The sequence below is a fragment of the Mobula birostris genome, chromosome 18, assembly GCF_030028105.1.
Source record: "Mobula birostris isolate sMobBir1 chromosome 18, sMobBir1.hap1, whole genome shotgun sequence".
NCBI lineage: Eukaryota > Metazoa > Chordata > Chondrichthyes > Myliobatiformes > Myliobatidae > Mobula > Mobula birostris.
The window spans coordinates 34,960,828-34,978,079 of NC_092387.1; the positions used below are offsets into that span (position 1 = coordinate 34,960,828).

Consider the following 17,252-nt stretch of genomic DNA (forward strand, 5'->3'; position numbering starts at 1 on the left):
TTGCCTAGTTCTGGGGTCTGAGCCAGAGGCAAGACCCAGGTACTGGGTCCTTGTCCAGTCTCCCGCTTGGACTCCAAGCCCGGACTCCTAGCTCTTTTGTCCAGTCCTTTTCCAGGTTCCTGGTTTTCCTCTCTATGTCCTTGCCCTCAGCCTGTATCCTAGTCCTGTCCCTAGTACTTCAGTGTCTGTGTCTTGCACTTAGGTCCGTTCCTAGCCACCTCCTTATGACATGGAGTTGCACAGGCAGCGATCCCTGCAGAAAGCGGAAAGCAGAAAATTCGGAGAGGGAAAGAAGTGCTTGGTGGTGGGATCCCATTGGAGATTCCAGAGAATTATATGCTGGATGCAGAGGCCAGTGGGGTGGTAGGTGAGGTCAAGAGGAACCCTATCCCTGGTAGGGTGGCAGGAGGATGTGTGAAATGGAAGGGATGAGGTTGAGGGCAGCATTGATGGTGGAGGAAAGGAAGCCCCTTTCTTTGAAAAAAAGAGGACGTGCCCTTCATTGTAAAGTGGCAAGCCTCATCCTGAGAGCAGATGTGACAGAGATGGAGGAATTGGGAGAAGGGGATGGAGATTTTTTACAAGAAACAGGGTGGAATGAGTTATAGTCCAGGTAGCTGTGAGAGTCCATGGGTTTATAAAATATCAGTGGACAAGCTGTCTCCAGAGATTGAGACAATAAGATCGAGAAAGGGGAGGGAGGTGTCAGAAATGGACCAGGTAAATTTGAGGGCAGGGTGGAAGTTGGAGGCAAAGTGGATGAAGTTGACAAGTTCAGCACCGGTGCAGGAAGCAGCACCAATGCGCTCATCAATATAGCATAGGAAAGGTGCGCGATGGTCACCGGTGTAGGTTTGGAACATAGACTGTTCCACGTAGCCGACAAACAGGTAGGCTTAGCTGGGACCCATGCAAGTGCCTGTGGCTACCCCTATTGTCTGAAGGAAGTGACAGGACCCAAAGGAGAAATTATTTAGAGTGAGGACAAGTTCTGCTAGGCGGAGGAGAGTGGTGAGGGAGGAGAAATGCCATAAACCCATCTTGACTTTACACAGTGATGTTTTCTAAGTGTTTTAATATCATTTCCTTTATTATATATTTTAGTATTTTACCTGATATTCCCAAAAAATTCAGGGGCAACCATTCAATAGTCACCAAGTGCATTAAACTTTGAAGGATAGCAAGGTACTGAGAAGAGGAAATTCATCTCCACAGAGCATAATCCTGAGAATTATAGGCCACCGAGTGAGAGGATTCGTAGATACAGGATGCATGAGTTTTTGAAGAAGCATAGTCCAATTAGGAATAGTTCACATAGTTTGTGAAAGGCAATTCATGCCTCATGAGCCTGATTGAATTCTTTGAGGAAGTGACAAAAAGGTAGAGCGGTGAATGTGATGCATATCGATTCTAGTAAAGCATTCAACATGGCCCATTCAGAAAGCCAGAAGCATGAGATCAGGGGAATCATGGCCATGTCAATTTGGAATTGGCTTGCCACCAAAGCAGAGGATTGTATTAGATGGGGTGTATTCTGCCTGGAGATCAGTGACCAGTGGTGTTCTACTGGAATCGGTTCAGGGAGCCTGCTCTTTGTGACTTTCATGAATGACTTGGATGAGGAAGTGAAAGGGTGGTTTTGTAAGTTTGCAGATGACAATAAGGTTAGTATTGTGAATCGATGACAGAGTACAAACTTAATGGCAGGATCCTTAGCAGTGTGGAGGAACAAGAGACCTTGAAATCTGTCCATAGATCCCTCAAAGTTACTACACATGTTGATTGGGTGGTTAAGAAGATGCATGACGTTGGCTTTCGTTAGTAGGGGAATTGACTACAAGAGCGGCAAGGTAATATTGCAGCTCTATAAGACCCTGGTTAGGCCACACTTAGAGTACTATGTCCAGTTCTGGTCACCTCACTATAGGAAGGATGTGGAACCTTTAGAGAGAGTGCAGAGGAGATTTACCAGGATGTGACTTGGATTACAGAACATGTCTTATGAGGAAAGGTTGGGTAAGCTAGAGTTTTTCTCTTTGAAGCGCAAGAGATGGGAAGAGACTTGATAGAGGTGTGTAGGATGGTAAGAGGCATAGATAGAGTGGACAGCCAGCACTTTTTTCCCCAAGATGCAGTGGCTAATACAAGAGATCATACTTTTAAGGTGATTGGAGGGAAGATGTCAGAGGTAGTTTTTTCTTTTTAAACACAGAGAGTGGTAAGTGCATGGAACATGCTGCCAGGTGGGGAAGGAGGGGGGCAGGTGGTGATAGAGGAAAATACATTAGGGACATTTAAGAGACTCCGAGACAGCTACATGCATGAAAGAAAAATGCAATATGAGAGGGAAGGCTTAAATTGATCTTGGAATAGGTTAAAAGGTCAGCACATCATAATGGGCTGGAGGGCCTGTTTTGTACTGCACTGTTCTATGTTCTAAAGCCTCTGTTATCAACTTTGTGGTGAATGTCCTACGAATTAAAAATGTCAAGGTAACCTGAGGCAGTACTAGCGCAACAGCCCCACCAGCTGCCTGAGGAGAGTATTGCAGCCATCTCACTATCACACACTCTCGACCTCTCTCTCTGTCTCACTCACTCAGAGTGTGTGAAAGGGAGAGAGTGAGTGAGACCGTGGGGGAGTGGGGACTTGGGAAAGTGGGGGAGAGGGGTGAGGGGGGAGTCAGAGAGAGAGATTGTGAGCGAGTGTGACAGCGAATGAGAGAGAGAGAGAGAGAGACAGAGCGAGTGAGAGGGTGAGGGATAGTTAGAGAGTGAGTGCATGAGAGAGAGGGAGATAGTGAGCAGGAGAGTGGGGGAGTGGGACGGGGTGAAGAGTCAGAGAGACAGAGAATGTGAGAGAGCAAGAGAGAGTAACAGATTATGAGGTAGAGAACACGGGAGAGCAAGCCAGTGAGAGAGTGGAAGCGCGAGGGAGGGAGAGAGCGAGAGGGGGAGGGAGAGAGAGGGTGGGGAGAGATGGGGAGAGGGAGAGAGAGAGAGAGCAGGGGGAGAGAGGGGGGAGCAGAGCCAGAGGGGGAGGGGAGTGAGAGAGTGGGAGTGAGAGAGTGGGGGGGGGAGTGAGAGGGTGGGAGAGTGAGAGTGGGATTGGGGGAGAGAGAGTGGGAGTGACAGAGAGAGGAGTGAGAGAGTGAAAAAGATGGGAGTGAGAGTTAATGTGAGAGCGAGGGTGAGAGAGACAGAGTGTTGGAGAAAGTGAGGGTGTGAGAGGTTGAGCAAATATGAGAGAGCGAGAAAGTATGAGAGACAGAAACAGAGGGGGGATTGTGTGAGAGAGTGAGAGTGCGAGAGTTGCAGAGTTATGGAGAGAGAGAGAGAGAGAATGAGAGTGTGAGAGTAAGAGAGGGAGAGAGTGTGTGTGAGAGAGTGAGAGAGTACAAGAGTGTGTGATGGAGCTTGAGAGAGTGAGTGAGTGTGACAGAGCATGAGAGAAGAGTGAGTGAATCTGAGAGAATGAGTGATTATGAGTGTAAGAGAGTGCGGCAGAGCGAGAGTTGTAGAGTGGAGAAAGCAAGAGACCGAGAGTGGGAGATGTGGAAAAAGTGTGAGAGAGTGAGAGTTAAAGAGAGAGAGAGAGAGAGCGCGAGAGAGAGAGAGAGACACTAAATAAGCATGAGTTGTAGAGAGAGTGTGTGTGTCAGAGTGTGAGAGTCAGTGTGAGAAAGAGTGCGGGAGAGTGTAAGAGGGTGTGAATGTATGAGAATGTGACAAAAAGTGTGAGAGTGACCGAGCGAGAGTGACATTGTGAGGGAGAGGGAATGCGAGAGTGTAAAAGACTGGCAGAGAGTGACAGTGAGAACGAAAGCGAGAAACTGAGGGAGTGCGTGAGACAGCATGAGAGTGAGAGTGCGAGAGTAAGAAAGCAAGCGCGACAGAGAAAGTGAGTGTGTGAGAGAGCACGAGAGAGAAGCATGTAAACGAGTGAGGGAGTGAGACAAAGCATGAGAGAGTTGTAGACAGTGAGAGTGAGTGCGAGAGACAGAATGAGAGTCAAACAGAGTGAGAACCTGTGAGAGAAAGTAATAGAGTGAGAGTGAGTGTCGAAGTGAGAGCGAGACAGACAGTGTGAGAGTGAAAAAGTGGGAGCGAGGGTAAGAGTGAGAGAGAGAGAGACGAGTGTGAGAATGTGAGAGACTGAGGTCGAGAGCGTGTGTGTGCGCGCGCGAGTGAGAGTGTGACAGCGTGTGTGACGTGGCCTGTTTTGCCGTTGTCATTGTGTGTTGTTCTGGTAGCAGTGTGACCATGCTATATTGGCTCACGAATGCGTGATAACTCTTGTAGATGCCCCCTGCACTTCCTTAGGCTGCGTTGTTCGTAAACGCAAATGACACATTTCACTGTTTTGATGTACCTGTGATAAATAAATAAAATCTTAATCTGAACTACTCACAATACCTGATTGTACTAGTCCCTGGTTCATTCAAATTTCTTCCCCCCAACCGCACCGCGTCTTGAGATCCTATGTTCCAGTGGTATGCATACTTCATAATGACATTAGAGTTTGACCTTTTAAGCAAGGTTGTGTGTTTCAGACAAATTATGTTAAGTACTTTTAACCTGTTCTTGCTTACACTTGCAGCTAATTTTGAAATGAGAATGGCTTCTGATATTACCAGGTGTAAATTGAAGCAAAGGTTAAAATATAACTCTTGTTCCATCATGTGTGTCTGCAAACTGGTTGCTTAATTTATGACAAATTAGTTACCGCGGAGGAGTTCCTTGCACGCACAGCTCGGCTGGAGCAGTTCCTTGGACACCAAGATTGTACACAAGGTGCCTGTCACTTCGCTTGTTTCTACGTGGCGTTGCATTTATCAGCACGACACATCCTCATCCCAAGACCAGTACCATCACTGAGCATGCCAAGGATGGCCCTGTTTGTAGTTTGAATTTTTCTTCATTATCTAGTGAATATAGATATGCCTGGTCAACCCAATCTCTCCTCATGCAGCAGTCCCAGCACACAGGAATCTGTCTGGTTAATTTGTTTCACTTCCTCTCTGGCAAATATACCCTTTAGCCTACTGAGACTCTATAATAACAACAGCAGCAAGACTTCTTTATGCCCGTATACAAATCTTGTGTTGAAGGTCAAGCACAGCATTTCCCCCTCCCACCCCCCCCAAATGTTTGCTGCACCTGCTTTGTAGCACTAACAAGCAAAGTTGTCAATATCTGTAAAAATGTATACTTTCCTTTGAAGTGACAGGATCCTTTATGCCTCTCCATTTCCCAATCTATCCTGATTTTAATAAAGCCAACTCGCTGATTTCACATTTATGCGCACTATTCCCTGTTAATCCCGTATTCACATACTCATTCAATCTGCCAAACCAAGTGTTCTTTAAAAAAAAGCAGAAGGGATCTTTTATTTTAAACCACGGAGCAGATAGGGCTAGCCTTGGTGCAACAATTAGTGGTCTTCACCAACAACGTCCTGGGGTAGCACACAGGCTGTAGACCTGGAGTGATAGTCCTTTTCTCCTGCACCTTTGGATGAGAGTTGGAGCTTCTACTGGTAGGGAGAAGATTCAGAGAAAATACAGAGGAACTCCCAATCATGAGGCGCTTGGTAGGATAAAGAAACTCCTCCCGTCAGGACAGACATCCAGAATGCAGCCATTTCATGCAACTGTCAACAAAACCAAAGACGTGAAATAATGCTACTTTGATCCAGTGAGTCTGTACTGACTGCATTGGAACCAAATGGAATCTTCAAGAGAGAAATAGATAGGTACAATGGGAAACAAAGGGTACAGGAACTCAAAAGTAATATCAGCTGAAAACTGTCAAAGAACTAGTGGGGTGTAATGGACCCACTAATCCTGTATTAAGACTTGATAAGAGTTTTCACAACCACTGTTGTAGAGGGCAAAATTACAAGGATAGTCCCAGCAGCAGACAGCACAGATGGTGGAATGTGAAGACAGAGCAAGAGTGAATTGTGATTGGCTGAGACCTTGAGTGCATATGCCAGAATGTGTACTGGTGCCCATAGCACCCAAAGAGCCTGTACCATTAAGCAACCAACAATCTGCATGAAGACCTCAGTGGGTCGAGCAGTATCTGCGCAAGGAAAGGAATTATCAATGTTTCCAGTCGAAATCCTGCATAATTGCTTCCATCCCTACAAAGGACAAACCAGAGGGAGTGTGAACAGATGCCAGTCTTCCATCCTATGTTGAAAAGCAGAAAACAGCAATACAGGGTCCAAAAGTGTGCTCTCCCCATGAATGCTGCCTGACAGGCTGAGCATTTCTAATTTAAATGCTGACTGGCTAAGTCACACCAACATTTTGTGTGCGTTACCTTTTACTCCAAATTCCTTTTCCAAGCCATATCAATTATACATATACAACAAAGTCAACATTTATTGGGAAACTATGCAATAATGTAGATGACACATTTAATACTGTACTCTGAAAAAGAACACAATGAAATACAAAACTATACATTTGAAATACAAGTGATGCACCAAGAAAACCCTCTTCCCAACTAGTTAACTAGGTGGTGTTTCTACTTCATGTGGCACTGCTCATGAACAGCAGTAGGCAACAGTTCAAAAGAATCCTCCAATTTAATTTACATTTTTGTTTCTAAAAGTAAAAGCACAAAGTTCAAGTCTAGGCTTGTTCCACTTGTGGTGACGTTTCATCAAGGACTGTGTCCTCTGTCTCCAGCCTTTGCTGGCTGCATTGTAGTTAAAAAAATACAACTAAGTCTCTTGATTTTGATAGGTCATTTTCCAAATGAGTGTAGAATGGTCAGACTAAAAACAGAATATTAATCCAAGATTACATGAAGCATTTGCTAATAAACAGAGACACTAATTTTGTGGATGTTGTGGGAACAGGAGCAGAGATTGATCCACAAAATGTACTAGGTACAAGTCCCGTCCCTGGTAACCAAACTGGCTACAGTCACAACAGCTTCCTGGTGCCTTGATAACACACCCACCTGGAAAATGCTGGCTGCTGAAAAGAACCTGTGCCTTGGGTTCAATGGTCAGCATCAACATGGTCATAGTGGGCCCATAGTTCCAAAGTCAGTGTTAAGCAAGCATACAGATTTAGAAACTTTAGATGCAAAAAGCTGATAGTTTTATAAATAGAAATAAATGGTATTATAAAATTTATATTAACTTCTAGAAGCAGTAGTATTATCCCTTTCTTTGCTGCTCAAACATGCAGATAAAGGAAATCCGGTCTGATCCAGATTCCCCAAGTGCACCTTCTTAGACATTTTCTAATAAATAATTTTATTCCAAAAAAAAAAACAGGAGCTTGTTCCTAAACATGGAACTATTTAGAAAACATAAATCACTTAATAAAACAGGGAAGTAATTGCACTTCGCGATGTAGCCTGTGTGCAAGTGCCTTGGAGATTTGATAAGAATCCTCTAAAATAATAATTAAAAATGATAAATCCTAGTATCCTGTTATTTAATTGTCACTGCTCCATGTGTATTATTATTTTCTTTGAAAACTAGTTTTGTCTCCTCAGTATAAAGATAATTAGCAAAGGGATTTTTATACATTTTAATTCCCAGCTAAACATTTTGTCACAAAACATGGAACTTTAGAAGTTTAGTTGAAAGTGCTCATTTGCTACTGAAGTTAAATATTTCCAAAAACATTCGTCGTTTTTTGCAGTCGGTCATTGTATGGGATCACACTGATGTCAGCAAGAGATCGTTGGTTCTCAACGTCTCAGTCAAAAGTGGTTTCTAAATATCAGAAGACCATTTCAACCTGTGCTACTGGCTGTGTCAAGTCTTCAGGGTGGGGGTGTGGGGGAGACGGGGAGACAGGGGGAGGGCGAGACAAGAGACACCCCATATTATGTAAACTTCAGACATTCAGTATTCCCATCCCATGATCCTCAGGCTCTGTACAACGCAGAGAGTTGATATCTGAACGTTGAACTGATGGAGCTTCCTTGTTCTCAAAGCTTTGCTCCATCAATGGTGGTTTCTCCACTATGCTCTTCCTGCTGGTCTCTGGGCAGTTCTGTACATAAATCACTCTGTTGTATGCCTTCAGTCTCTTCCATAGTTGTATGTATACTTTACATTGGACATACATAAACACAAGTCCTCCAATGAATCCAATCGCCACAACCACCAGCTTAGTCCAAAATGGCCACTCTAAAATACCTGTGAAAATATGTTCGGAACATTTCAGTAACATTACATCATTGTGCTTTATAGCATCACTGTACCAGAGAAAAAGCACGAATGTTTCTTCTTGCATATGACACACATCTTTAATAATGTTCAGATAATGCAGTTCTCACCTCATTCCCACTGTGACTATTAGCCCATCGATTTCACAATAGGTACACTGACCACATGACAGCAGCTATAGCCCTACTGGTAGCAATGGTTCAAAACTGACAGGTGCTATCTGTCATTCAGAAGAGGATTAACTGAAGTAATTAAATGACAAGTGTCAGGATTAAACAGCACAGAGTCAAACCCTTCAGCTCGACTCATCCACGGTAGGATCTTTCTGAGCTAGTCCTATTTGCCTGCATATTTCCTCCAGCCTTTCCTATTTGTTGCAAAGACCAAAGCCAGTCACTCAATTGTAGCCCAGGTTTTGAACCTCACATCACTCGTAAACAGAGATTGCCTGATTCCACCTCTATCAGCAGCTTTCTGCACCCTCGACACAGCCTAAACCACTACTGGAGCTGTCAGCCATGGCATGATTCAGGCGGGGCATCTACTCCACTACACTGCTGTCTCAGCTGTCTGTTCTGTTCTCTGCAAACAATCATTCAGTGTTTGCTGTTCCTTCCCCTTACACCTCCCTCCTGTCCAATGGCAGCCATTTAAGCAAACTGTCAGTGTTAATACAGTCAGCCCTCCTTATCCACGAGGGACTGATTCCGGGACCTCCCACAGATACCAAAAAATGTGGATGCTCAAGTCCCTTATATAAAATGGCATAGTACTTGCATATAACCTACGCACATCCTCCCATATACTTTAAATCATCTCTAGATTACTTATAATACCTAATACAATGTAAATGCTATGTAAATAGTTGTTATACTGTAATGTTTAGGGAATATTGACAAGAAAAAAAAATGTTCCTCTCGCTCACAACACAAGCAGTGAACGAACGAGACGCGAGGCGAACAATGATCAAACAACGAGTAAAACTTTTAATCATCTCTAGATTACAGAACTTATAACACCTAATACAATGGAAATGCTATGTAACTAGCTGTTGCACTGTCCTATTTAGGGAATATTGACAAGAAATAAAAATGTACATGTGCCTCTTGCTCACAACACAAGCAGCGAACAAACGAGAACCCGATTCTCCCGTGATCTTTACCTTCTTGAGGCTGTAGCGCTTTACATAGCCAGCCATCCATCCCTTACTAGCGTTAAACTCTTTACTCTCGCTCTCATCAACCCTGTCACAGTAGTGCTCATAGAGATCAAAAGCTTTTTCACGAATAATTTGGCCATCGACAGGGATATGCTTCTGTGACATGTCCTCTAGCCACACACTTAATGCTTTCTCAGTCTTCGCAAACACTTTATCACGAACCAGACAGACCATTTTTGCCATTGTAGGGGAAGCACTAACACTTCCACGAATTGCAGCTTCTTTCTGCTTTATTGTGCCAATGCTCGATTCATTCTCACCAACCTTACGGCCCACTTCGGAAAGCAACATGCCACTTTTCAAAAGATCTAATATTTCTACTTTCTCGGCAAGAGATAGCACTTTCCGCTCGCGCTTAGCCTTTGAGGAATTGCTTCGACCACATAATTGCTTCTTAGGAGCCATTTTTTCACAAGACCAATGTAACGAATGAGATGCAAGGCAAATAATGCTCATGCAATGAGTGCTGGAAGAGCACTTCCAGGTTTTCTTGATTCACCATTGGTTGAATTCGCGCATGCGTAACTCACAGATAAGGAGGGCTGACTGTATACTCACTACCTTCAACTCCCTAGCTTATACCTCCTGCACCCTTCTGAATACTTTTCCAGTGGAATCTGCTTCCACCTCCCTTTAATGCAGGGAATTCTGAATACAACACAAAAAAAAATCCACATCTCCTTTGCAAGTCCCTGAATGTAACAAAAATAAACACTTTAACAAGCAAAAAACAGTTTTGACTTCAGTTCTGCAAACTCCCTGTATTCACACATGACCACCAGTGAGCAGCTGGTCAACCACAACTACAGCCACTTGTATAACTGCTCACTCAAGCACCTTGAACTGCCACCTAGGATTTTATACACTTCAAATCCCCTCTCAGTCTAGCTGGGCTTAAAGGAAGCCCAAAAACGTTGCCCTGCAACAGAGCCAGAGGGAGACTCCACTGGGGCACCCAAATGGGAAAGCAGAGGTCCCCCCAGACAACAGGCATTCCATCCCTCCCAACATACAAGCTGCACAGGGCTCTGTTCCAACCAAAGCATTTCTTCATCCGGCTAACAATCCAGCCAAGTGGCCCATGACTCACACAGCTACTCAATCACCAGAAACAAGCCCAAGGGATTGAAAGATGTCCACCCCATTAAGAATATTTTTGATTCATCCCAGATGACAGATTTCCGAATGAATAATGGATTTTTTGAGGATCATGTACACAAGAGGAGGAGAGAGCTGTACCTACCGTTCGTCTGGCCTTGCTTAATCTCTTCGGCTGTCCGATCAATCAGGACGTACAATGACCACACCACACAGGTGATTGCAATGATATGGAATGTAACTGAACACAGGATCTTTCTCCTCTCACTCGCAGTCATCTGCAACTTCTCCCACTGTGTAAGGAAGGTGAGCATTATAAGACAGTGCAAATCATCTGGCTAGAAATGGAGCCACACTGGACACGTGATCTGATCCCCCTCAGCTACAGCAGGAGACAACTGCGAGCCCCACTCCTGAACTGAACTTGCTCAGGTAAATGCACACGCTATTTCACTGCACCCTTAGAATCAGATACCTCTTCAGCTGCTCTAGGACAAATCTCTCTCCAACAAAACATTAACTTGGATTCAACTTGAATCAGTAGATATGGGCATCATGCCAAAGACAGGTCTTGAGTGTGGCGATCAGCTTCAACCTCAGTGAACGTTAGATCTGCCTCATGGGGCTGACATTCTCTTCCTTCCCTCCCTCCCCATCTTACCTGGTACTATAGCTGATTCTTAATTTTGGGAACTTGCTGTGCACAACACCAGCTGCCAGGATTGCATTGTAACAGTCCTTCGCCAGCCACCAAGCCCATCTCAGAAGAAAGATTAAACAACAGGGATAGGTGGAGCCCTGGTTTAGCACCCACCACAACTCGGGATGCCCAATACAGTGTCCATATGTGACCCGACAATGATACTGGCATCTACAGCCAGTTACAGCACCATTAGTCTTTGGCAAGATGAACCCACCACTACGTAATGCAGCTTTATCTTTACCCAGATCCCCCATCCCACCAGTGGCAGCACTGGGATTGCCCTCCACTCTGTGACTCGGCCAAGCTTACAATAGAGGAATCCCGCCATCCTCTGCCACAATTCCCCAAGTGTGAAGCTTCACACTGAATCTGCTGGCTTTCTACAATCCTCTGACTCCTTTCAACTAATATTTCAGGATGAATGTTGCTGCACAGAACAATCTTGTGGAATTTCCAGCATACACAAACTACTCAGACCAACTTCTCTATGACAGCCCACTGTCTCCACAAGCCCCCTTCCACCTTCTAGACCTGCCAACCCCCAACCTCAGGTACTTATGGAGCAGCACCTTCGATGCATCAGCCTTATTTGCCCCTGCTATTCTCTGTGGTGGCGAGCTCTACAGTCCAACGTCTCTCTTATGACAAGAGAGACCATTCAGCCCATTTGACCCATGCCAACTCCCAACAGAGCAATCCCATCATCCTGTTTTACCCACTTTCCTAAACTTTATAACTTATTCCCTCTTGAGTGGCCATCAACTCCTCTGACTCTTTTCCCACTTAAAGATGATCTATAGCAGTCAACGAACTTACCAAGCATCAAGACCTTTTGGAAGGTGGAAGGAACAAGAGCACTGAGAGGAAACCCACATGGTCAGAAGGAGAATGTGCAAACTCCATACAGACAGCACAGAAATAGTTCATTTAGTTCATTCCCCCAAGCCAACCAAAACACCTGGTTGAGTTCGTCCCATTGGCTTGTATATGACTATATCCCTCTACACATTACTTGCATTGTTGACCATCTTATAATCATGGCCATACACTTTAAACCGCAAGAAAGACTGGTGGACATTCCACAACATCAGACATTTACTCAGCAATGCGCCATTCCTTACGTACTTTCCGCAGTGGCTTTAATTTGGTCTCCATGATGAACTCGTATTTGCAGAGCTCACAGCACCGTGTGTCTGAGCTCTTGATCCACTGCTGCAGACAAGCCTGGTGTACATATCGGAGGCTCCCAGTGCAGTGACAGGGCGTAATGAGTGGACCTTCATCATCTCCTTCACAGTGACATATTCTGTATCAAAGGAGAACAAATTAATTATAATCTGCACTGCCCAGATCAGTGAATTCCATCTGATATCAATACCCAAACAAAGCAACAACTCAATTCATTCCTAACATAAGCCCTGTGTACAAAGCTCCTTCTATCTTCACTGGGACATGGGCATAAGCTTGAGCTACAGTACAAGCACAGGAGTATGTTGCAGCCTCTTTCGTCTAGTAACTCCCTTAAATGAAGCAGCCATTTCAAATTAATGCACCACTGCCTGCTGCTACTTGACATACAGATTTCCCCGGTTTCCCCAGAATGCTGAGCCAGGGGCATGTTCCCAAAACTCTGACACAGTAGAGAATATCCTAGCTGGTTGCATCAACACCTGGTACGGAAACACCAATGCCCAGGAACAGAAAAGGCTGCAGAAAGTGGCAGACACAGCCAAGTCCATCACAGCCAAACTCCTCCACAGCACTGAGTACATTTACATGGAGCACTGCCACAAGAAAGCCGCACCTATCATCAAGGACCCCCATTATCCAGGCCACGGTCTCTTCTCGCTACTACCTCAGACAGGAAGTACTGAAGCCTAAGCTCCTACACAACCAGGTTCAGGTACAGTTATTACTCTACAACCATCAGGCCCCTGAGCCTCATGGATAACTTCAATCATTACTCCTCTGAACTGATTCCTGACCTAGACTCACTTCCAAGGACTCTTTACAAGTCAGGTTCTCAATATCTTTTGTCTGCAAGTTTACTTCTTTTACACATTGGTTGTTCATGTGTAGATTTTCAAAAATTCTATTGTATTTTCCTTTTTCCTCCTGTAAATGCCTACCAAGAAAATGAATCTCAAGGTACTTTACTCTGAACTCAAACTTTGAAACCAAGCCTATGCAGAAGTGATTGAGAAATGGGAAGAGAAAGCTGACAGAGTGACTGTTTCAGTACAAATGCTACCAGTTGGCAGAGGCAGTGTTTGCTAAAGCATTGGATTCTCACAACTTCAAGGCTGGGGACTCAAAGCCCAAGGGGAACAGCTTCTCATAATTCCATACACTATTCCATCCATCAGGGCCATGCTAGATCTCAGAACAATCTCTACCCCCTCCCACATCTTGATTCATCCAAAGTTGAGGTACCAGAGGACACAGGGAACCACCACTGGTTACCAGAAGAAACTGGAAACTGCACAGAGACCACAGAGTTTGGACACAAGCCTGGCCCACTGGAATGGTGAGACAGCAGCTATCATTCTCTGCTACCTAGTGTCACTTGGAATATCACTCCCCTGCTCAACTGTTTTCTTGGTATATCTTCTTCTGCATGAAGTAAGTCATCTGTAGTTTGTACAAGTGCAAATGCAGCCACTGGGTTTGTTGAGAACATCCCATTCATTCTTGCAAACCGCCAAAGCTACAATTCTCCATGTTTCTGAGGAGATCCCAATTCCAAATTATTCTGAATTATCCTCAATCATCTTGAATGCCAAGTGAGGTTATAATTGCCAATGATGTTACAATCCCCAATAATTGGCTGAGTACGGGTCAGTGGGACTAGGTGAGAGTAAGAGTTCGGCACGGACTAGAAGGGCCAAGATGGCCTGTTTCCGTGCTGTAATTGTTATATGGTCATAATTTCCCAAATCACAGATTTCTCAGGGTCATTCACTCTTGGGTCTTTTAAAGGATTGCTTCCTGAATTTGTTGAATCTTTTTTGCCATGTGCACAAGTACGGTGAGGTACAGGCACAGTGAAAAGCTTCCACAATGGTCCAAATTCACTTGGACACTTGTACGTTGTTAGGATACTGTTGTACCTTGTGTCTGGACCACAAGGATGTTATTATAATTTCTGTCCTGTACACTAGAGACCAAGGCCAGAACTCTCCTCTGGAAACATGGGCGTTTCAGCAACTCTTGAGGTGAACCACTGAGGAAATGTGACAGGAAGGCATCTCACCAAATCCCACAACTGTAGAAACACCATCTCCTGAGTCATGTTCCTGGTCCCACTTCAGGGAATAATATTTCCATTATTTCAGTGGACATTAGATGGCTTCTTCACCTTTCTCTGTTACATCTACCACATCGCAGGCACAAGAATTTGGTGAGGTCCTGAGTTATCCTGAAACTTGGTAGGAAATACAACCCTTGCACAGAACCCTCAACATTAGACTGTGCGCTGTGCTGGAACCCACACCCCATTGTTCTTGGCAGCTGCAAGTCACATTCCAAGCCATCCCTGCTCACGCCAGGTGGGATGTCACCACAAGAAAAATCCAGGCTTCAAAATGCTTGTGGTCTCAGGCAGAAATCACAGTTGGGTGCTTGGTGGTTGTTTATTCAGAGTTACAGTGAACAATGCCTTCCTCCGGCAAAGCAAATACTAAAAATAAAACCATAACCTCACCTCTGTCCTCTGGGACACTGTCAACCCACTTGCAACTAAACAGAACCACAAAAACTTTACCTACAGGCTGTCACCCTGATTCAATGTCACCGCTTTGTCATCTCTTTCTCTGTGTAATATCTAGTTAAATATATCACCATTATCACATGATTCAACTTCATCATTCACACTCCTCTATGGGAAGAACATCCACCAGAAATCCTTTCAGATTTATTACTAATAATTCTATACTTTGTACACTCCAGTTTGTGTCTCCCTATGTGGAAGTGTACTCCTTGTATCCACGTTACGTCAAACCCTGACTTAAGATTCATACAGTTAGGGGGGATAGACAGGCCCCATTTTTATCACGTCCCAAGGCCAAACCCAATCTACTGTGACAACGGTTTTCTCAGCAGAGATGCAAATACTCAGCTGCTGCTGACACTGGGAAAAAGCTGAAGTACTGGGCTCAAACTACAGCTGGACTGTTAGCCCACTGGGGTTGGCTTAGAGAAGATGAAGTTTTGAAAATAAAAACCAGAAACGATAAAACCCAGTTGCTAAATATTTCTCACCCTCCTTGCAACATTGCATTTGGTCAAAGTTCTAGACTTTTTTTTTAAAAATGTCATGGACCAGTACTATTAAGCAAGGAGTCCATGGACACCAGGTTGGGAACCCCTGCTCCAGAGTGATACAGCATGGAGAGGAGCCCATCAAGCCCACTATCCACACCCACCAAACACCTACCTTTACACTAATCCTACCCGCTTTATTCGCCCCATATCCGCCCCGTATTCACCCCAACCCAATTCTATCACTCATCTGCGCACTAGGGGCCAATTAACCTACGAACTTCTGGGAGGAAGCAAACAGGGAGAACATACAGACTCCACACTGACAGCACTGCAAACCAAGGTCAAACCTGAAGTGCTGGAACTACATTGCAGCAGCTTTACTGGTGTGGCAATGTGTCAGTCTATGATGTTCACCCCAGGCCAGTGTTCGAGGTACATAGATATAAATGAGCCAAAACAGCCAGGTTAAAACTACTTGGTTTTCACTTGGAAATGAGGCAGGAGAGAGGACACAGTGAGATGCAATACAACACAAGGTCAGTAATAGCAGACAAAGTGGTGTGTGCAAAAACAAGCAGCTACAAAGCAGAACTGTAGGCAATTACAAAGCAACAGTGCAGCAGGGGGGTGGGGGCAGAGGGGTTCCAGTTCAAGTTGGCACCACTAGGAGGATTAAGGAAAGTATAGGAGCAGCTATTATCTGAGGAACCAACCTGCACACCTCCCAGGATGGCGAAAGACACCATTTTACAGATGTAAGGGAGGGACCTTCTAGGTCACTGTCACCTTCAAATGAGCAAAGGGGGGCTCGCTGCTCTTCCTCGGTTACTTCCAGCCCAGGCACTCTGATTGCAGTATCTTTCTCAAACACATCATCGTCTCCAATTTCCTCGGAGCAAAAGGAGTCACTGGACAGCTTGGTAACGGGAACGTGGGCACCACTCCCCTCTGGTTCAGGAAGCCTCTTCAGAACACACAAGCTCGAAGTGTGCAAGGAAGGGAAGAAAAGTCGGTACAGGTAGGATCTTCTGTTGCTCTGCTCTGCTTCAGTGACCGTGACTTCAACCACACCAAGGCCATCTCTAGGCCCCCGGTTGTCTGAGAAACCAGACACAAAGGGCTGCATCTGAGAACTTAGGATATTTTGCAATGGTTTGTAATAGTCTTCTCTCTTCTTAATGTGATGTTGTTTCTTCATCTTTGAGCTCTTCGCTTGGACTGGTGTTAATTTTCCATCGGAGCAAGTCCTCTCAATGAAGCTCAGACTGCTAGCTGATCGATCAGGCTTCACGTGGACATCGTTGAGGGATTTGGAGTGCTTCACCTCTCCACTGTCTGTGGTTTGCTTCCCAGGCCAAAGGAGTTGAGCCAGATCTTCTCCAAATAAACTCTGCTTCCTTGTACTTTGTGGCATGTCTTGACAGGCACACGTAGCAACAACCTCGTGGACCAGAGATGATTTGCTTTTGGGCCTAGTCAGGACAACAACAGTCTGCAGTGGACTGCTTGGCACATGCTCAGATGGAATTGCATCCGAACTGCATGCAGAGAGAGTAAACAAGGAGGAAAGAAAGGGAGAGGGTAGTGGGGGAAAGAAAAGAAATGAAAATAACTCAGGATGAATCAATTCCACACAGGAATGGTTGTTCATAGTCATGGAACTTTATTAGGTTTTTGACAACAGAGATAAATAATGCTATAAATGTGAAAAGAAATGCAACTATAATTAATCAATGAACCCAAGTTATTCCCATTCCAACACAG

General features: G+C 44.8%; 1 protein-coding gene across 4 annotated transcripts in view; it reads right to left on the reverse strand.

The window, feature by feature from the left end:
• Positions 1-6,409: 6,409 nt before the first annotated feature.
• Positions 6,410-17,252, reverse strand: part of marchf8 (membrane-associated ring finger (C3HC4) 8) — a 48,326-nt gene continuing 37,483 nt past the window's right edge. For 2 of the 4 annotated variants that reach the window (XM_072282464.1, XM_072282463.1), the window contains exons 4-7: positions 16,202-17,026; positions 12,351-12,531; positions 10,668-10,815; positions 6,410-8,175 (exon numbers count right to left, since the gene is read on the reverse strand). In XM_072282464.1, the coding sequence (XP_072138565.1) occupies positions 7,871-8,175; positions 10,668-10,815; positions 12,351-12,531; positions 16,202-17,026 (1,459 nt within the window). In that variant the 3' untranslated portion in view covers positions 6,410-7,870. The remainder of the gene's footprint in view (positions 8,176-10,667; positions 10,816-12,350; positions 12,532-16,201; positions 17,027-17,252) is intronic. The other 2 variants (XM_072282466.1, XM_072282465.1) reach the window with 1 other exon arrangement.